The sequence below is a fragment of the Abramis brama genome (assembly GCF_963993115.1).
Source record: "Abramis brama genome assembly, chromosome: 2".
Classification (NCBI taxonomy): Eukaryota; Metazoa; Chordata; class Actinopteri; order Cypriniformes; family Leuciscidae; genus Abramis; species Abramis brama.
This window is the reverse complement of record NC_139964.1, coordinates 52,726,654-52,749,632: the sequence shown is the minus strand read 5'-3', so window position 1 is coordinate 52,749,632 and position 22,979 is coordinate 52,726,654. Positions and strand designations below refer to the sequence as shown.

Genomic DNA, 22,979 nt, shown 5'->3' with positions numbered 1-22,979 from the left:
CATATACATGGCTTATTGCACCCCTACATATACTGTATAACTCACCACAATCATTTCTGAAGCCTCAAGGACGATACACTCACAACCACGACGTAAACTACCAGCAGAACGCTTACCAAAACTGAAATGAAACCGCACACGTCACACAAAACACTGAATAAGACACAGTGAGGAACCAATGGGGCAAACCAAACACAAACAAACACTCATACCTGCTGCGTGGAAGAAACATAGACTCCTTTATAAAGACAGAGCCAGACAGGAGGATATACCAGCAGGTCCCAATGTCATCAGGACTATAACGCACAAACAAATATGACAACATTACACACAGATACGCACAAAAACTCAACATCTATTTTAGTCCATTCTTACTATTATATTCCGGGTGGAGCAGTGACCTAACAACACAGATGCCACGTTGGGCAAAGGAAACAAATGTGATGAATCATGCGAATGTGGGTGAATGTTTTTTGGTCAATTCAGTAGTTCTTAGAGCAAAGAGGCACCAGTGGTTTGCAAGTCTCACGTAGCCAGACTTTTTACTCACATGAGGTCTTGTCCACTTTTAACAAACTCCAATAGTGAATAGTGAACAATATAAAAAAACTGTTTTACAAACAACACAGAGGACATTAGCTTAAATACATAAAGACTGTGATCCGGATATATATTATCGTTCAAAAGTTTGAGGTCAATAAGATTTTATGTTTACGAAGCAACTATTTTATGCTCACCAGGGCTCCATTTAATTGTTCAAGAACATTGTGAAATATTATAACAATAGAAAATAACACTTTCCAATTTTAATATATTTTAAAATATAATTTATTCCTGTAATTGGCAAAGCTACATTTTTAGCAGCAATTTCTCCAGTTTTTAGTGTCACTTGATCCTTCAGAAATCTTTCTATTATGATTATTTGGTGCTCAAGAAACAACAAATATCTTATAACAGCATTATACCATTTATTTATATATACTTTGATTGGTTGTGCGTTCAGATGTATGCATACACAAAGTGTTCGTGTCTGAAACTGAAGTATACTTTGGGCTAAAGTCGATTAAGTTGATGCACTGACTGTTGGTGGTCCTTGGGCATGCCAGACTGGTGGTTTTCAAACTATGCCGAGGGAAACCGTATGAGCCTACACATTTGCACAACACAATTCCCAAGTGAAAAGCAGCAAATGACTGATTTTGTATGTTTTGGAAAGCACAGACTTTGACAACTTGGTTAATTTAGGCATTGCACCACAGTGAAGATGTAATGCAAACAGTTAGAAAAATGGGGGGTAAAAGGAGGGGGAAGTACATAATGGGGAACGTTCCAGATTTTGCTGATCTAGCATGACTTCACTTTATATACTTTATATTTACTTGAACAGTCAATATAAACAGTTAATGTTCATTAACACAGCAATTCATCTGCAATAAAAGTAAATGTTAAGTGTGAACATGAAATTTGTATTTTTGTTCATTTCTGGTTACGCGTTACTGATATAATGCCAAAGAAGTGCATGTAAACAGTCCCTTTTTGACACATCAACAGTTGAAAATAGATACTTCGCCATGCCAATGAAGTCGAAAGTTTAAATATAACAAACTTTATAAACCCAAGATCAGCAAACTATTTTATCACACTAGTCTCATGGCAACATGTATACCGTTTAAGTCCTGTGGTTTTACTTTTCAAACAGTGTGTATTTTAATGTTTATTTCCTGGCCCCATGTGCTTCCAGTCACAAGTTCTGTAGTGTCATGTTTTTTTAACTCAAAAATATATTCTGTGGTCACTGATATTGAGTCACTAATAATGTTGATGAGCTTAACTTGTAATGTACCCGCACATTGCTTTAATTACTTTAACAGTAACCCAAGCAAACAGGGGCTCCTGAACAGAATGTTTCATTTCCACAGGCAGAGTGTGTGTCTATATTCAAAAAGCCTTTAGAAGCTTAATCCCGTCTGTAGATGGACGTTACAGATTTAAATGAAGCGAGCACTAAACAGATGTCGGTGTGTGTTTGTGTCTGAGACAGAGGGAGAGTGAGCAGATGTGTGTGTGGACAAAATCATCCTCGTGACTTTGATGTAAACCTCTGATAAACTGACCTAGATAGAAATACATTTTCTGACAGCCTTTGTGAGAGTGTATTGAGTGTATGTGTGTGTGTGTGTGTGTTTAGATACTCACTAGTATAAAACCTCATTAGCTTCATGCTGTTCATATCGAACTGTCTCACACATCAACCTGCAAATGAAATAAACAGTGTTAAGTACACTTACTCTGTGATAGGAATGAAAGTACCCTCACACACATAGACACAAACAGTGGTCTCGTACCGGAGCTGGTGTTCCCTCAAGTTGGACAGTGCTTCCATGCCATGGAGGTACGAGTATACAATCTGCAGATCCTGCAAAACACATAGCAGGTTACAATCGCACTGCTTTACATGACTCCACTTTCCATTAAAACAGTACTAATTGGTTATTTATCACAAAAATATAACATTAAGCTCTATAAATGCTACCCTATTATTACATGCTGGATTCCTTAAACGTGTGACACCCAAGTCATTTAGACTCACACAGCACAGTGTGAGGACAAGTAAATAATCTTTTTCTACATTTTCCAACTTTTTACACAAATTTTTATCATTGACTGCATTTGTCCAGCTCAATAATTCAACCATTAAGCTATTGTAAGAAAAAATAATAATAATAATAATAATAATAATAATAATACATGAACATTTATGAATAATTATTTATTTGACATTTTTTCCCACAACATTGAACATATAATTTGCTTATTCTATGTTCATTACTTAGTAACAGGGCTGTAAAAATGGCAAACTTGAAAAAAAAAAAAAAAAAAAGTTCAGTTATATTGAGAATGAACAAGCACAACACATACATGTACACAAACATATTCATGTACCCTGATTAAACCCCTTACAAGTCATTTAAAACCTGCCTGCATGTACACCAAAGCACCAGTAGGAGGTGCCCTGTATATGGGAATATACACACAAATAATAAATACACGCCATACACCAAACACACAACCTTCCTTAAGAACTATTTAGCTCCACCCATCCTGAGTTACGCAATCAGTGTTTAACAAGAATGGAATGTTTGCAAATACTCTATTCAACTCCTTCACTTTCAGGTCTTTTTCCTCACTTCTGTTTTTATTCACTATACTTGTCATTATCATGTTCCTCTTTTGATAAGACGAAAGACAATCTGCTCACATTCTAAAACGCAAGTGCCTATCTTCCTGGAAATCACATACAGATATGTTAGACATGCCTGATTCCCCAAAATGCCATCATGTCAGGCAGCTCATTAACTGTCCCAAAAAAATGCTGAGCAAATCATAACATTTATAGTAGAGCTGCATGATTCATGCATGATTAATTGCAAATCAATAAAAAAAATATTTTTAAATAGAGATCATGATTATCAAACGATTCTGAATAGACAACTAAAATAACATAACATAGGCCTATATAAATAACATAACCACATTGAGCTGAACTAAAAACTTTTATCCCAGTACTATTACAATTTGAATTACCGGTATTGTAACAGAAATAATGATACTGTGGTTGAAATGACTTTTTGTGAAGCCGTTTCATACTGATTGATTGATACGTCAACGCAGGTCTGAATGCTCACTGTGATCATACTTAACTTGTCAAAGATTTCACAGACATAGCCGAATAGCAGTCATTTAGAAATAAGATCGTGTGAGTGTTTGAATCGAGATTGTGATCTTTTAACTCTAATATACCAGAATAACACAACTTTTGGTTTAATGGCAAATACAATTCAAGAATTTACATCTTTGTTTAGCGTTTCTGGTCGAATAGATCCGCTTCCTCAAACGTGTTTCTGTAAATAAATTACCGATAAGGAAAATCTGTGAAAGAAATAATTTCCTGTTCAGAGACTGTCCTGTTGATACAGCTGAATGCAGCATCAGACTTACAATGAGATTATAAGAACCGATTATGCAAGAGCATACAGAATATCTGAAAGAGGAAAGAGCTATGCAGCAGATATAACCACATCAATGCTAATATAGAAATTCTTTATCACACTTCTGCAAAAGCGAGAAAACAATGAGATGCAAAAACCTCAAGCAAATTACAAGAACCTTTAAATGCAATACTTCATAACAGTAACTAAAAAAGTGACAAAGTAAAAAGCTGCCAAAACATGTATTTTTGTCGAGATTTTTTGCTTGATTTACCTACACCTCAGGTTGCTTAACACATTCTTAAAGGGCAGATCACATGGTCCTGTCGACACAAGTTTAGGTCGGTCTCACACATTTGGCATTTCCTGCGATTTTGGATGATGAGATTTCAAAACTTCACTTACGTGATGAGGACATATTGGCTGCATATTGAGGTTATGAAAGCTTGATATACATTCTGACATCATAAAATGAGGTCCAAATAATACAATATATAACATATAGATGAATTTCTGACACTTCTTTTTAACGATTTTACATCATAATGTTACATTTAATTTGTCAATTCTAACAACTGCTAATTTCCAGGTTTAAATCTGACTTCGATTCCCAGATGTTCAATGTGGTCCACTATATTTGTGAAGTGAAGTGCAGTGCAGAGACCATTCAAGGCCAGAACATTCCCACATATACCATCAGCTCTCCACAGTGAGTTCACTCGAACAGGACATTAGAGGCGTCACTCTTTCTTCCTCTCCTCCCTGACATTCCAACGTCCTTTCTCATCGTCTTTGACTTCCCTTCAACCGATCCTTCGCTCTCATCTGCTCTCACTACATTCAAATAAAAGTACATTCAAACTACCCAATAGGTTCCAGTCAGGGGTGGCGTGCTGTGGTCTGCAATTGGTTGATCTGAGTAGAAGGGCAGGAATGTTTATTCTTGGACAATGGCATTTCCTCTTTGAGAAACAGACACGTACATAGAGTTCTGATTATGGCAAAGTCAGGAGACCAAGGTCACATTTCAGTTAGTTGAAGAAGTCCTGACCATTGGATCACTGAATCAAGTGAAAAAAACTAGAAACTACTTTCTTGCACACATGCTGGCATGTCCCATCTAAAAATATGACATGCACTTTCATTTTCTCTTATAAAAGTACAACTTTTTGAAACAAAACAAAAAAGAACTTCAGGCTAAATGTGTTGGTGTAATTTAGTTCTTTTCCGATAAAATATAAATAAACCTACAAATGAAATGATCAGGGAAAAAACATTATTGCAATGTAATTACAATTTATTTCCATGCTCTCACGGCCTGGCATCAGAAGTTTCAAATCCTTAAACTAACTCTACACAGGCTTCTCAGATGCTCAATCTGAAAAATAAAATCACCCATTACAAACAGCTTCAGCTAGCCCTGAAGAAACATGAATAAAGTACACGATCATATAATCATATATGATTTTAGTGCTGGGTGGTATACCGGTTCATACCGAATTGGATTATCATACCGTTTGAATTTTAGCGATTCCGATTGTGCTTATCAATTCTAATTCTTATTGATTCCCAGTTTCTATTCCAATATGGTAAAAAATAAAATAAATGAAGTCAAACATTTAGATATTACACTAGGTATGCTAATGATTAACTGACGATCGATTAATTGTTAATAATAAAAACAGAGAATGAGTGCCAAATTGACTGAACGCTGACCACGAATTGATTGATTGCCTTCAGCTAATTCACACCTGCACGATAAGTGGCGCTGACCGAGAATAAATTTTTCCTCATGTATGCATCTCATTTGGCTTTAACCTCGTCTACTGCACAACACACAACAGTAAATTAAGATAAAGTTTGGTACTACACAAAACAATCATTGAGTGCGATCTAAAGTGGATTTTGATTAAATAATGGACAGACTGCATTATTAGTGGCTTTATAAAACGCTACACCTGCTTAGCATTTCTCTGCTTAGCATTTGTAAGCACTTCTTATTCTAAATTGTTATAAAAAGACACCGAGCCGCATGAAAAACACATACAGAACATACATCGTCGTAATTATCTATTTATTTGGCTTCATGTTTCATCTGTAGAAACGTTTCTCTCAGCTGTTTATGTGCGGAACTCAGGCAGGACTTATGATCACATAATATGATTGACAACTCCAGAGCAAATGAGCTCGTCTCATAACAGACACGCACAGAAGAAAACAGCGCTCAGAATATACAAATAAATCTGTTCTCAGACACCAAAGATAACAAGAACACAACCTTCTCTTCTCTCTTCCAGAATACTTTTCTTCAGTGTTTATCAAATTATAATTGATTTTTGATTCTCAACCCTACTCCTCAAAGCCCCAGTTGGCCCACTTTGGACCACGGTATTTGGTGGGCCAAACCACCCCGGCCGTCGGCCCTGAGGATGCCCGATCAAGCCCCGGAAGTGACAGTGGAAACGCGACTGGCCCTGGCATGCACTAGCACGCTCGCTTTTGGACAGTGGAAACGTGGTTAATGATTCCTCTGGGAAACTCAACTAGCTTCTGTTTTCTGATTGCACCACTGACAGGCTTTTCAAAAACTTACTTTTCATATACTAACATTTTTTTTAAATCTGACCAATTTTATTTGATATTCTAATGAACCCCCAGAGCGTGCTTTCTCTTTAGAGCTCCTAAATCTGTTAACATCTTTCAAATTAAAAGGTCTGCATAGCCTTAAAATTTACTATTTTGCCCCACAACCACTCCTCCTCCATCTGGAAACTAATATAGCCAAATGACTTGTACTACACAAGATTAACAAGTATTTCCTTTTAGAAAAAAACAGTTCTGTTTTTGTAGTTTCATTCACCATCAGTATCATTTTTCAGCCGATACCCTTTTTGTTAATTTCTCAGTTTCGTTATGCCAAGTATGTTCCTCTACATGAATCAATGTACAAGTTCTTCTTTATCCTCATTCCTCCTTGCTTTCCCGTATGAATAAAACATTTTTATTCACACAGTCACCTCAAAACCAAACCCAACACATGCTGCAGAGAAAGAAACTTTACACCCACTTTCCTTTCAGTGCTCTCACAGTTTGTATGCACAGGTGTAGTAAAGCAGTGTAATACTGAACACCAATTACACCAATTATAGAACACCAATTATAGAACTACACAAACCACACAAATTAGCAATGAATATTACTAAATAAGTGTAACTCAGTTACAATACGCAATGATGAACACACAAATAATATCTGAAACCATAACATTATTACTGCCATATATCATGGAAAAGCACAGAAAAGCACCATGGCAAACCCATATTTTTGAGGCATGTACCATGGTTGACCATGAATCTTTGAAGTACTTGAGGTACTTTAGAGTATGATTATATAAACCATGGTCCCAAATGATTGTCATATCAACCATCTGAAATTATTGTAACATTACAGCCACAGCACTTTTTTGTAAAGTGCCCATTTATTTACAACATCTATATCAAGTATTAATTTATAATGAAGATCTGACAACAATGAAGAGCAATACATTATCGACTAGGCATGAAATGATCTGATCATTTACACTGAGGTAACAGTCTCTAAACAAGTGATGTCTTTTTTTATTGCCCAAAACAAATGGCTATTTATTTAGCCATGAGAGAGCTTTGATGACACAACATGAGGAAAAAAAGTGTCCGTGTATTACTTGTTTAGAACATGATTCAGTGCTTTTCCTATTAAGGGAACCAACCCAGCATTTACTGGTTTGCAAGTTGTTTTCCTAAGAAGGTCCCTGTGAATATGCAAACTGAAAATGTACAAATGAAAAATAAAAAACCAACGGTTGCCCAGCATCTGTGTTTGTGCGGTTTCTAAGTTTCACAACGCATTGTGTGTAAAGCGTGAAATTCCCTCCACCCCTGGTGGCTCGATGGCAGGGTCAGCACTTGGCAGGTGGGAAAAACCATTATAGCCAGCTGGGTGAACAAGAGGGGGAAGGATCTAACAGCAAAGCCACAAACGAGAAATGAGTGCTGCTAAATTGAGTAAAACATTGTCTGAGCAACAGTTCAGATGGTGAATAGGCCATTGTATTGCATCAAATATCCATATGCATCCTGTACACGTCACATCCATATTGAATAAGACCAGCATCTGTCTAGAAGGACTACATAAATTCAGATTCTGACCTCTGACCCTGAATTACTCACATTCCTGTTAGCCCATGAAAAGCACACTAACATGGAGGAACTAGATCGGTTAAGATGTGGCTCTGTGTTACAAGAATGGTTGTTCATTCAAATTCAAGTCAGAACAGACAATATTTGTTCTTTTCTTTACGGCATGTTTGTAATATTTAAAGTAAATATGTAGGCCTACATGTTTTATGTTAAACACTCTCTCCTATATCAGCTTGACTTGCAAAGCAAACTACAAGTCAGTCGTAAATTCATTCTCCAATAAGAGCAAACATTTGATTTGTTGAGCATTCCAACCAGCCCGAATGCAACTTTAATCACTCTTAATGACCCTGGTGTAACTTTGATTCTGTGACTGTGTAAACATCCACCAGCAGGCAATACCAAATATGAAGCAATACTGCTCTGGTTCATGTCTTTCCATAACATCCACAAACTCCTTAAGGCTATCAGAGAGGCGATTCACTCACACAAAAAACAATCAGGCAGACCACAAAGTAGGTAATGTTTTGAGCAGCCATTTCTCTGAAACATCTAGATCCCACACTTAAAGTGAGGGCCTGTCATACTTAAGTAATGAAAACAACCGCCTTCACATTCCTGCTATTAGCCCATTTTTTTTATTTGACTAAACATGCATTATTAAAAAGACCACAGTAGACTAAAAACGTGTAATGTGTCCGTGCGCACATTTTGACAAGTAAGGAGTTGGTTTATCAGTGCTGATTAATGTACAGGATTGAGAATAACATGCAAGGAGGAGAGGAAAAGCTGATAAGACATTATTATTAATACAGTAATGTGTACTAAAGCACTTATCAGCACTGACACATCACTTCAATAAAGGGAGAGAGGAACAGAAAAACATAAGTAAGGATCATGGAAATTACTCTCACTCCCCCTCACATGCTCAATGGGCCTAACTTGGGTAAAAAACGGAAACATCCTTGACTAAAAATAATCCAATTCAGCTTCACCTCTGACCTTTATGATGTCACCAAAGCTCTGGAAAAAGAATAAATGGATCACAGCTGAGAATTTGGCCCCAGTCACAAATATAAACATTTCCAACCCATCTAGCAGTGTTTTTTTTTTCTGTTAAGTTTCTGTGAGGTGTCCTTCAGAACTGGATATTCATAGGCTCTGAGCCAATACAGGGCATATTGCTCAGCACGCAACACTTGCTATGTTTCCATCCAAAGTCGCAAAATTGTAATATTGTATAAAACATTTGCGAATAAAGCATTGTTTCCATACAGCGAGACGAAGAGAACAAAATCGTCATTCCCTGATAAAAGGTTTTTCAGGTACAGTAGCCAAGGTTTATCTAACATGCAGTAAGAAATAATACACAAATATGGAATAATCAAGTGTAAAAAATAAAACACTAGTCTTCACTGTGTGAATTAAAACTGATTAAAAATACAAAAGTGATTCAGTCAAAAGCAGTGAGTGATTTTTTAAACTAACATTAATGAAACAGACAGCAACAGTTTATGAGGCTGCTGTCCCTTTAAAGTCGTCATGACTTATACTAGTCGTCATAAATGTACCCTATTTACTTTATTAGCGCACATTACTAGTCTTGTGGAACAATTAACCCGTGCAAGTTAATAAACAGAAAAAATATTAGGCTAGTTTGTCGTGGTAATCTTTAATCAAAATCTGAACATTTGCTTTAGCTCTGACGTCAGTTTTATGGCTTGGGTTGAATATCCTTAACCACTCCCCTCCAACCGCCAGTCTGCTATGAGCGAGGGATGGTAAGGAGGTGCGCTAAAGTAAAACCCTTCCCTCTAATCAATATTCCGTTTCACTTGGAAATACATCACAACACTGGAGAAAAGATGTTTGCAACTTCCGGTTCACGGGGACTTTAAGAATGAACGCATCCAATATACTGTTAAAGATCTAATTTGCTCCCAACTGTTTACGTTCGTACAGGACATACCAGACTGTGTTTATGTGAATACTCAACATGATGTGCATTTTGACATAAATATGTGTAATATGTGTATCTGAGAGGCGGCATCTGTGCTCGAGTTTCATCTCTGTCCGTCAGCGGGAGCACCGCATTGAGTCCTTTTTCGCGGCTTATTGTGATTAATAACACTCTAACGTGTGAAGTTAAAGAAGTGTAACACTTTAGAAAATCGACGTTTGAAATTTGTGAATCGATGCGAATCGGTTGAAGACAGAATCGCGATTCATATGAATCCATTTTTCCCCCAGCCCTAATGGAAACAGCGACTGTATAGGACGCAAAGTTAGACACTAGTAAATCTAATAATTAGGCATTATTTTCAGTAGGAATAACAATAGCCATTTACATCATTTATATTTTGTGGCCAATCAAGAGGTCTTGTGATATGTGCAAAAGATAAATGAAGAAGTGTTTTTATTTTTCTATTTAAAACTCAAAAAACGTCATTCTGCGTTTCTCAAAAAGTCATTTCAGAAGTCTCACTCACTAATGGCTGATTCACTACAACACAAAAACAGACAGGAGGGAGGAAATGAAACCATTGTTTTGAAACTGCAAGGCTAATGCATTTCGGAAGCATGCAAATCCGCTCCAAAGTCCATTTTTTTCACACAATGCCAAAGTAAAATTAGGCAGTATAAACATTGTTCTTTCCCCATTCAGCTCACAATAGCAAACATTTTCACTACAAAATTGTACATTTTGTGATAAAAACAAATCAGCGTTTTAACAACTGTAGGTGAAACACAAAATTCAGTATAGTATTCAGAGCAGACATCGGATCATTGGAGAGCTCAAATTCTTCAAAACCTTCTTGTTGTCTGTTCTCAACTTTCACCGAGCCTCATAAAAAAGCCTAAAATTAGCATAATGGACCAAAAGTGATCCGTGCAGACAGATTTTTTATTTTTTCCTGAGATTTGATGCGTTTCCAACACATCAGCAAGCTCAAACGAATTAGGAAACCCAGACAAACAGATGTCTCACATTTAATCATCATGCAGATGAAACATGGCACTTTTATGGTTCAGAGGAAAATAATTATGAGATCTGTGTGGGTAGCATTTGTGCGTGGCACAATTTTTGGTAAATGAAAGAAATGTACCAGTAGTCATAATTATGGCACAATGGTAATTTGGAAGGCTCTCAAGCAGATCAAAGACTAAAATAATTTTCGGACAGGTTTTATTTTTACAACATTGACGTATGTCATGAACAACATGCTTTTCTCGAGCATATGAACCGAATCAACTTTATTTACAACAAAAAAGAAAATATGGAACAGATTAATTTAATTTAGGAAGAACCTTTATGAAACTGGCAATTAGGCAATATTAAATCAAACAATATAAGAAAATATATGGACAGGATAAAGCTTTTACAAGCTAAACCAACAACATTAACACAAAATTAGACCGTGCCTCTCAGTCCAACTACTATAGCATCAAATAAGTAAATATAATAATATTTATTATATGAATAAATAATTTTGTTGAGGTTTAGAAACAATTGTTTATTTTACACTTAATATTTTAAATTGTATTAAAAATTGTAAGTGAGAAAATCAACTGTGACAGTTGATGAACGTGAAAAGTTTTTTTAATCAATTTATTTATTTTTTATTTTTCCTCCAAAGGCCATATTCAATCTGTAGCTTGTATTTGAATACATTTAAATAATCCCACGGATTACGCAAAAAAGTTGGCGAGGCCTGGTTGAGCTGTGCTAGAGAAGATGAAGAGTGTTATTGCTGTTTTTTCTCCCCCAAAAAAAGTTTATCCAAAGGCTGAAGAAATTAGGTGTTAAAATTTATTTTAAACAATGTTCCTTAACATTATGTTTGTCTGTGCGGTGCACATTTTACAGATAACGGCAGACAGAGAGTACAATGCACAAAAGCTTCTCCTGAAAGACGTAGCCGTTCCAATTTTCTCGGGACTATCTGTTGTTTATGGATCACAACTTGTAAGTATGTCTTATTTTTTGTAGTTGTGTTTTCTATTAACAGTTCTAATGACAAGTTTTTATAAGTTTTATGTAGTTGCTATGATAGCTATGATGTAAACGAAGGGCAAAGCTTGGCTCAGCTTGCCTGTTAACAAACATTACAGTATTGATGTAGTGTTTACTTTAGCTTTTGTAAGCACTTGCTTTGTTCACCGCCCCTTAGGAAAATTACCCATGATTTTGTGATGCCAATCCCAACACACTGGGCCAGCTAACCAATCCCAGCACATTTTGTATTTCAGAAGGAGGGACTTCATCGAAAACGATGTGTTTGACCCAGACTGGGGAGTAATAATGGGACTGGGGATGTAATATAAAATATAGCCTATGAAAAATAATGCATTTTTGAACAATCAAGCATGAAAACATTATGATATACCCCACAAAAACAAAATCAAGAATTCATAAAAGGGCATAATAGGAACCCTTTAAAGACTTAGTTTAGTGTCTAGAACGTCAACCTCAATTAAAGTTGTTTCTGTTGGTCTCTCGTTCCCTCTTCCTCTCATTCTTCTACTCCTCTCCTATCTCAGTACATCTCATTCTTCTGTTCTTTTCCTGTTGCTCTCTCAGCAGCAAGCATACAAAGGCAAGGGTCAATACAGGGGGAAGTAACACCTTAAAACCCTAAAGAACCTGTTGTGTACACACTTTCTCTAGTATGTGTGTGCTCATGGACATAACAGGCTTATGAAATTAATAACTGGCCAGGGAACACAGACAATTGGTTGCACAACAGAGGAGAGAATGGTCTCTGGTGAGACCAAAGCTTCAATATCCTGAAATGTTTACAAATGGATAATAGCTAACGGCACACAAACACACTTCTTTACACATGTGCTGTGCCCACACACACACACCACAGACATGAGAATGTTGTGCAGAAACACAATCAGAAGTAAGGTTCAGTGTGGCTTTCCGGTCTCATTGTGGGCAACCATATACGAGACTGAATATATATACGAGTGTGAAAAAGAGTGCAGGAAGAGAGAAAAAAAACATGAGATTGAGATGATGTAAAAGCAAGACAATTTATAATGTGAACTAGGATCTTGTTATAGTCAGTTATATTTTTTCTAAATTATACAAAGCTGTATAATACTTTCATGCATTAGTATTAAGTATTGATTAAAACTTTCACCTGTGCCACACTTGAGGCCATGACCATACACCAACTACAACATGGCATCTGTGCAAATGTTTATAGTAAACAAACAATAAAAAAGAAACCAGGAAATTGCTAAAAATAAAATAAGCCAATGTAGCAAGCTTGTTCTTAATGGAGAACTACTAGTCCTACATCAAATAATTTTGGCAGCTTATGTAATTATTGTATAATCTAAGTTGCTGTCCTTCCTCCCACTACTGCTGTGCAACACTACTATTCTGAGGGTACTAACTAAAACTTTATGAGAACTATATTACCTCATATTTGAGTGCAATATATTACACCCGAATGTACATCACAAAATATGTTGCTAATTCCATTTCATCACACCTTTAACTGTATGCAAAGTGTTAAGATCATGAATGAGAGTTAGGCTACATGTAAGGAGACCAGTGAGTGTTGTTTGACCAATTAGGCCGTTTACACATGGTATCAAGATGTGTTTTGTTCAATCGGATCACAAGTCATTCAATTTCGATATGCAAAAGACATATTCATTTACACCTGGTGTTTTAATCCGTCACTTTTGTCCACTTTCAACCACTTCTGTCGTGTCTTAGAGGGGAGGGTCTATGTGTGGGTAAATATATGGGCTTTTTCTGATCTTTCGATCTAATGGACAAAATAATCTTGCACAATTTCTATGAAAGCGGCTGGAGATGACAGATAAAAACATACAGAGAGCAGCAGCGTTCGTTTCTGCTCTGATAGCCACAAGACCGTGCCAATCGCTCTCAGTGCATTTTAGAAATCAGCAATGGTGAGAGAACATTGTGCTTGGTACGTTTTCCGTCTTCAAACCAAATTTGGCCTCCAGAGAACAAAGTTTAAATCCTGTCTGGTTAGTGCGCTTCCCATGATGCTTACACATTAGGTCAGTAGGCGGAGAGTCTTTTGTGGCTGTTTGAACACATTCGACCACATGAGCATTTACAAGAAAGCAATCCGGTCGAATGCGTTTTCGACTATCTCTGGAAGTGGTCGAAAGTCGACAAGCTCAAAATATTTTAGGCCCTATTTACACCTCCATTTAGCACAGTCCACTCGTGATCCGATCGACCAAAACGCATCTTAATACCAGACTTAATCAGGGCCTCAGAAATGAGCTGTTGGGAAACCATCACACATCCTTTGAAGTAAAATTATAAGCCAAAAGACTATGTAAAAATTTTTATTAATTGAACTGCCAAAATAAAGAAGAGAGGTTTTCTATTATTATTATTACTTTATTATCATTAAAATCCTGGTCCTTGACCAAAAAACTACTTTAACGTGGTAATCAGATTAACATTAATAACCATCTGAAAAACCTTCCAGCTTGTGGACTTGCCTAATTTATCATTATGCTGACACTAATCCAAGGTGACTTACAAAAAACTAATTAAAAAACCCACTAGATACTGCGAGTTGCTAAAGCACACAGTGGTAATAGCTCTTGGATCAATTCCTGCCATTTTTAAACACACAACTTTTTGGTTGCTTGCCCACATTTTTAACTAATAGGTTGCAGTCAGAGGCACAAAGTTAGTATACAACATCAAAGCTGCAATAATGTGTTAAGAAGGTGTTAGTGCTTATCTCTTCATTTATTTCACACTGGGGCAACTGTCACTGGCACACATTCAAACAGTGGCTTTTGGGTTTCTCTCAGCTTGAGACCTCTGCGAGTCAGAGGTTTCCAGGGGCTGATCCGTAATCCTTCCTTGGTTACAGAGGATTCATATTGGAGCTTAGAACATATCACACTAATTATAAGCAAAATATGAAATCCTTAAGGAACTGCTTTATGTCTTTAAAGCAGCACACATGGGCCTGGAACTGAAGAGCCAACACTATAAACTACATTCCTCACATTCTTTTGATTCATTCAATTCCTGGGCTCAAAACTCACAAGCCAAAATGTCCCACACACGGAACACAAATGTAGTTTTACGTGGCCACAGATAGGAGGTTCAGTGTGCTTAGACATTCAAACAATGCTGGTAGTTTACAGAGCTGAAACTCTAATGAGCTTGTGGTCCGGGGCTAAATGGCGCTGTGACATTTGTTTATTGCAGCTGGTTTAAATGAGGATGATCTAGTCTGGATTTCAGGGGACGGTGAGGAAATACTCCCTTCCGACAGATGAGTAATACGCTTCTAAAATACCACAGCAACAAGCCTGATGAGTGTGACTATATTAAGCAATGCTTTAAAAAAAAACTGTGGGCTCTGATTACGACAAAACTGAGCATAGATGTGGAACAAAACAGTAAGTCGCTTGACTTCGTTTTGCTTACATACTAAAGGGACACCGCAATTCCCAAAAAAATAGGTAGAACTGGAGCTCTTGGCGCCTTTAAACAAGCAGGTCTAAATTAAACAATGTATCCAACGTCTGAGCCCACTATGTGACGGAGACACTGTTTCATTTAGACATTTTAAGTCAACTGTGTATAAAAATGTCTGCAACTGCTTATTCAACTCAAGCTGATTTACAATGTATAAAGGCAACAATTAAGTCACCTTGACTCTTGAGTTGCATAAACTGTTTCCTCGACGTTTAAGCGATTTAAGTCAGCTTTCGTTGTATAAATCGTTACAGAAACAATTTCCTAGCTGTTTAAACTGAATAATACACTTTAAGTCAGCTTGAGTGGTATAACCCGTTTTCTTGAGACATTGCAATTCAGCTTCAGATGTATGAAGAATCGTTGTCTTGAGACATTTCCCCCCCCCAGTTTAACAAACAAGGCTTAAGCTAGCCCCAGACTAAAATGCATGTTTGAGCCGTTTTAACTCAAAGCAAGTTGCACTGACCATTATTTTGTCTCAAGATGCAGTTAATTTAGTAATGTTTTTTCAAAGGCAAGTTTATAAAAACTACTTAGCTGTCCTAATTAAACTAGCCTAACGACTAATCCTGACTTAATCTAAACCTTGTCTGTGAAACCAGGCCATTAAGTCAGCTTGAACCTGGTTTCACAGACAGTGCTTAGACTAAGTCAGGATTAGGCCTTGGATCAATTAGGGCATTTAAGTAGCTTTTACAAATGTGTCTTAGAAAAAAAAAAAAACATTACTGGTGTGTATCTTGAGTCAAAACAATGGCACTGACATATTTTGAAATATGTCCATGCAAGTTGCTTTCAGTTAAGATAGCTCAAACATGCATTTTACTCTGGGACTAGACTTAAGCCTTGTCTGTAAAATCAGGGGAAACTCTTTCTTAAGTCAGCTGGGATTTTGTAAATAGTTTTTTGTTTTTGTTTTATAAAACAGACTACTAAAATACTGTAATTCAGCTTGAGTTGTAAAAACTTTTTTCTAGTTGTATAAACCGTTGTCTTGAATTGATACGTTTTAAGTCAGCTTGAGTTGTGTAAACTCTATCCTAGAAAAACGGTTTATAAAACTCAAGCTATCTTTCTCTAGTTGTATAAACCGATTTACGGCTACTTTTAAATCAGTTTAAGCAGTATAACCCTTTAAACGTTGTAAACCAGCTTGAGTTAAGGGGATATATTGTCTTGAGACCTTCTAAGTCAGTTTGAGTTGCATACAATGCTTTATTTAGAAATTCAACAGTTTCCCAAAACAATGATGGACATTATGGCTGTTGTGTAGCAGCAAAACTAAGTAAATAATCACATACATGCTATGTCTAGGCAGCATTGGTACAGTTGTTGTATCTTACCTGTTGCGTCCTGTCGGCAGGATTCTTCATGATCGCGTGCCGAAAACTATTGTCCACATATGACGCCATTCTGTCCGCGTGCATTCACATGTAACAAAAGATCTCCTTTGTCAAACCTCGTACATTTCCCCTAACGCTTCCGACTCATTTTAAGCAGAGCCGTCATTTGTAAAACCCCACAGGCTACGTTCTCTAAAAGACAAAAATATCTCGAAGTGGGCCAGTTTCCGAGCCCCGGGCTAGAGTTGTATTCAAATCAGGGGTAACAGTAAGTCCTCGCAGCGGCGGCGTACAGGGGGGCAAATATGTACACCTCAAAAGTTTACGGCGTTCAATAACCTCTTTCCAAGGAGTGCGTAAAGACGACAGCCTAACAGAATTCCGTTTTTGCCGAGTAACCTGAAACAACTATAAAGCAACTACACACGTCCACAAATGTCTGAGCATTGTGTTGTGTCCGGATAGAGGTTCACGGGTTATACAGGCGTAAACTCTGTTGTTTCGGGGTTGCTGTTCATCGCTCCGCGTCTGGCAAGTCTCTTCAGTCGTGTTAAAGGGGAAGCCGATACTAAACGTCCGATAATCCAAGTTGGAGAAGTTTAACAAATTGACGTGCGTCCATAGCGACTGTGTGACGGACACCGGACGGACTGGCAGGCGGGGTGAAACTGGACCGGTGACAACGCAGTGATTCACAAGATTTGAAAGCAAGACATTAAATGGCCGACCTCTAGCGCACCCAGTGGACAAACAAGTTCAGACTAACTTTGAGGTAGCCTAGATCTGTGGTAATGGTGCACTGCGGCGACCAGTGGAAAACAACGAGCGTTACAAAACCCGAACACGTCTCATTTTTTCCGACTTAGAGAAAAACACAACTGATCCAATACTTTAACTATTTGGAGCAATAATAACAATCAGATGTACATGACATTTACCTAAAAACATGGGAGCACAATGAAATATGTGACACAGCAAGCAGAAAATGGCTTTTTTGATCTATTAGCCTATTATTCATTTAGGGCCAGGCTAATATTATTATGGTTCTTATTAAGTAGTAGGCCTGTGCTGAGCATTGATATTGATATACAATTTTAGACAGATGTGAACATTTTAAGCAACATGCTTAAACTTTTACTGAAGCTATAATTTGGTATAGGCCTAAGTGTTTAAGTATAGTTCATATCGAATTTACTGTTATGATATTTTACTAAGAATGAAAGAGTTTTATAGAAGTGAAAATGTGCCAGCTGACAGATTTGCACAAGCTTCTGATTGACCAATACCAAAAACGACCGGCAGGTCGAGCTAGATAACTGTAGGCTACATTGAACAGCCGCTCGCAAGACACTAGAGGTCCATGGGGGAACTGCAGAAGGTTCTATCACCCTACAATCCATCACGCTCAGTTTAAGGTCACACAATTCTGGACTTTTGGTAGTAGCCTACCTAGGATATCTAAGTCCACTAAACTGGAGGGAGGACATGTTCGCATTTGGCTCCTATAGGAATAGCCTTCCTGATGATGTTTAGGGCTCAGACACACTCACCCAATTTAAATGAGAATGAGACTCTTTAGCCAATCATTCACGCCTAATGCACCTCATAACCTTGTACTCCATTTATATCAGATGAAATGCACATGATTATCTATTGCTTGAAATGTTCTGAACAACAGCAGCAGCTACGCAGCTAATTATTTTCAAATTGCTTTTCTGTCTCCTTGGGAGGCCCGTCTCATAAGAGACTAGCCTACGTCAGCTCCAGTTTGGATCCAGCCTCTTACAAAGGCTTCAGATGCCCCAACACCTCTGAAGAGAGTGAGACGACACCATCTCCTGCGAGGACTTCAGATGTGTCAAACCCTGAATCAACACGCACCAATGCTACATTTTCTATAATAGACTATTGTAATCATTATGATCACAAATTGTAATAATTGCTTTAATTAGATAATTTTTCTGCTCAATGAATGATATATAGCCTAGCTAAGTGCATGATTTGTTTAGTAGTCTTATTATCTTTACTGTACATTTTTGACATTTGGACAATACTTTGACACAGTCTGTGTTTCTAATGTTGAAACATGCATTTTTCTGTAAAGCTGCTTTTTTGTTTTGTGAAAAGCATCATACAAATAAATGTGAATTGAATTGAATTCAAGAGCTTGTGATAGAAATGACAATACCGAATAAATGAAAAACATATTTACACATATTATTATTGTAATTCCTATATATGATATTATATTATAATATATATATATTTAAAAAAAATATATATAATTTTTAAAATGTGTAAAATAAAATAAAATAAAAATTTACTACAATTTATATACAGAATTGAACCAAACATTATTATTACAGTTTATTCATTAAAAAAATCACAGGAGGTACTCAAATTAAATAATTTACATTTTAATTAATTTGCATATTTTAAAATGGGGTTCAGCTGATGAAGATGGGAACCCCTGTGCAATCTCTCATGTACATTATCATATTTACAATGTTTGTACAGTATTTATTTAACTGTAGTACTACATATGTCTTCCCAGAAGTGAACTAAATTAAAAGCCCTTCAAAACTTCCCTCAATTAGAAAACAAACAAACAAACAAAAACAGTACACAAATAAAGCATAGATAAAGTTATCTTTTAATATTCTAAGTGAAAAGTTTTTTAGCGGTAAAGTTAGGGACCATTTAGTCCACAGCCATTTTACAGTAATTAGTTATAAAACAATAGAAATACATATGTCCACACTTACATAAGTATAAGCAAAATAAATATGTGTGTGTTTATAGGATTGGCTAGCCAAATTATGGAAAATCCACACAAATAGGCCTATAGCAAAAATATGGAGAGAAAAAAACAACTTGTCAAGAAATTAGAAGTGATTTTAAAGACTCATTAAATAAAATCATGTAATGTTAATATTTTAAATATAACTTAATGCGATGTTGTAGCCTGATAATTTTCAAGAAAACAACAATTCCCCATTGCATCTTATTAAAGTGATACAGAATTGATCAGGATCCAGTTATGCACCCAGACAAAAACAAATCACACATCACACACACCTCCACAGATGTGATGCAATGCATCAATTTAAGTGTTCATAAACAGGGTATTTTAAAGCACTCACACTGCATGTACATAGATGGAAAAGAGGATTCATGTAAATCATGAGGTCACGAAGAGTAATAGCCTATATCTACAACAAAGATAGGGAAGCATCAGAAACACACACATACACACACACACACACACACACACGCACATGATGATGAAAGGATTGGGGGTTGAGAAAAAAACAGGGCAGACAGAAATTATTCGGTATGTGTAACAGTCCTAATCAAGTTTCACCTACATGTGTGTACAAAGATCTATATAGGGCACTAATTACGGCCATGACGATGGGTGTTATATGTCTGTGACTAACACCAAGTGTGCTAGTGTTTTGTTCCCTTAGCAACAAAGAAGTCCTGAAAATATTGCTGTTTTATCTATCTAATCTATATGGCCAGATGGTTAAAGCTACGTTATGAAAACATGGGTGTGGGTATATAAAGTATCGGTGTGAAAGTATATAGGTGCTTGTTTGCGCTATGATTTATTGCTGCTTTTGTATGCTTAATGTTCATGTGTTATTTCAAACCTTTATTCATCCTGTAATTTACTTCCACAATCAAAACTAAACAACATACAAAATCTAATTGCGTCATCCTGTATATGCCAGCAGCACTACACCCACCTATACTGTATGTGTTTTTTTCTCTATATCCTCCTCTCCATCCTGGTACAATTATGCAAATATTGACAGTGAATGTATAAAAGTGGTTTGGTTCCTTCATCATTATTCTGAACTGCTCTCTGATTTTATTACAGTAATGATGGTAGAATGATTGCTATAGGGGAAAAAAAGGTTTGACGTTTTACACACACACACACACACACACACACACACACACACACACACACACACACACACACACACACACACACACACACACACACACGCACACACACACAAACACACAGTTAATGATTGAAGGACGCAGCATTAATTTCAGTAAGCCACCTTAAATGCATTTGTGCTTCCATTAATTACTTTGGCGTGTGTGTGTGTGTGTGTGTGTGTGTGTGTGTGTGTGCGTCTTATTCTGTTGTTCAACAGCTGTTGTCACTCTTCTGTCTAATTGTATTAGTCTCTGAAGATGAGCACATAGCAGCACTGCTTGATGTATCATACACACGAACAGACACAAACACCTGCAAAATCTTCAAATTGCACATGGACTGATCACACAATGCCAACAATCATATTGTCATCGGACTCATATTATACACAACACAACATGACCAAAAGTATTTGGAAACCTGAATGGCACATTGTTGTGTGGTCCAATTCCAAACCTGAGTGACTTTATTTTTATTGTGAAATACAAAATCTGTTTTTTTTTTCAGCCACACAATGAAAGTCAGCGGGGTCCAAAACAACATTGCACCCCATTGACTTTTATTGTATATGGAGGGGGAAATATATAGCTGCACGCAGCAATTATCGGGGTTCAAGTGCTTTAAGGCCTTTAAGCCAATGTGTAAAAAGGTATTGTTTTATTTAGCAAGCCTATAACCACCTAGATCATAGATCTACAGATCAGATCATAGATCTCTCAATTTACAGCCAAAACAGGCAATTTACTCTGGAAATATATGTTTTTAAAGCTTTTCAACAGTTATCGAGGTTGAGCCAAAAACCTTGGAATAGTTTGCAAAAGTAGGTTTTTGAAATAATCTCCATTATTTAACGAACGATTCGATTGACAGCGGCAACAAAGTTGCTCAGAATGAGGAGTTCTATACAATATGAATGTCGTAGGCATGTGCAAAAAAACAAGTGATATACAATCCTTTACGCATATGAAAAATGCGAAGGCGCCCCCGGTGGCCAATTTCTTTCGAATTTCTCACAGGCCTCTGAGGCTGTGAGTCAAAAAGGCCCAGCTAGATTTGTTTCCGATCGGCCTCCGTTAACCTTGTCTGACAGCCACTCGAACTTCACCGGCCATGGCCGTGTTTTTCGAAATACACGAATGTCCTCGTAGACAATCGCAGAACCTTGGACAAAGACATACCAGTTTTCAAGTCAATAGGACTGACTGTTGCGTTCAGAATTATCGGTACCCCTGGTAAATATGATCAAAGATGGCTGTAAAAATAAATCTGCATTGTTTATCCTTTTGATCTTTCATTCAAAAAAATTCACAAAAATCTAACCTTTCATTCAAGTAAAATAATTGAAAATAATCATTGGCCTTTTATTAAATAATTTTGCAACCTTCTTTTGCCAAGATAACAGCTCTGAGTCTTCTCCTATAATGAGTAATGAGTTTGGAGAACACCTGACAAAAGATCAGAGACCATTCCTCCATACAGAATCTCTCCAGATCCTTCCGATTCCCAGATTCTTCAGATGTTGGTGCTTCTTCTCTTCAGTTCACCCCACTCAGTTTCTATAGGGTTCAGGTCAGGGAACTGGGATGGTCATAGCAGAAGCTTCATTTTGTCCTCAGTGACACATTTTTGTGTTGATTTTGATGTTTGTTTTGGATCATTGTCCTGATGGAAGATCCAACCACGGCCCATTATAAGATTTCAAGCAGAGGCCGTGAGATTTAGATTTTTTATCTGTAAATATTTGCTAGAATCCATGATGCCATGTATCTGAACAAGATGCCTCCAGCAAAACCCCCCCCCAAAAAAACAGGCCCACAACATTTAAAGATCCAGCATTTAACCATGGGCATGAGGTACTTTTTATCCCTGTGTGCACCAAACCCATCTGGTGGGTTTGCTGCCAAATAGCTCCATTTTAGTTTCATCTGCCCATAGAATCCGGTCCCTTTTGAAGTTTCAGTCGTGTCTGACACCGGAATATGCTGGAGTTTGTTTTGGGAT

General features: G+C 37.0%; 1 protein-coding gene across 2 annotated transcripts in view; it reads right to left on the bottom strand.

Annotated features, from left to right (window-relative positions):
* rapgef2a (Rap guanine nucleotide exchange factor 2a) overlaps window positions 1–17,751 on the bottom strand; it is a 38,344-nt gene extending 20,593 nt beyond the window's left edge. Inside the window, exons 1-5 of one of the 2 annotated variants that reach the window (XM_084103552.1) lie at window positions 17,021–17,751; window positions 2,346–2,416; window positions 2,197–2,253; window positions 213–296; window positions 46–121 (exon numbers count right to left, since the gene is read on the bottom strand). In XM_084103552.1, coding sequence (XP_083959678.1) covers window positions 46–121; window positions 213–296; window positions 2,197–2,253; window positions 2,346–2,416; window positions 17,021–17,104 — 372 coding nt within the window. In that variant the 5' untranslated portion in view covers window positions 17,105–17,751. The remainder of the gene's footprint in view (window positions 1–45; window positions 122–212; window positions 297–2,196; window positions 2,254–2,345; window positions 2,417–17,020) is intronic. The other variant, XM_084103551.1, reaches the window with a different exon arrangement.
* Between the last annotated feature and the right edge of the window lie 5,228 nt (window positions 17,752–22,979).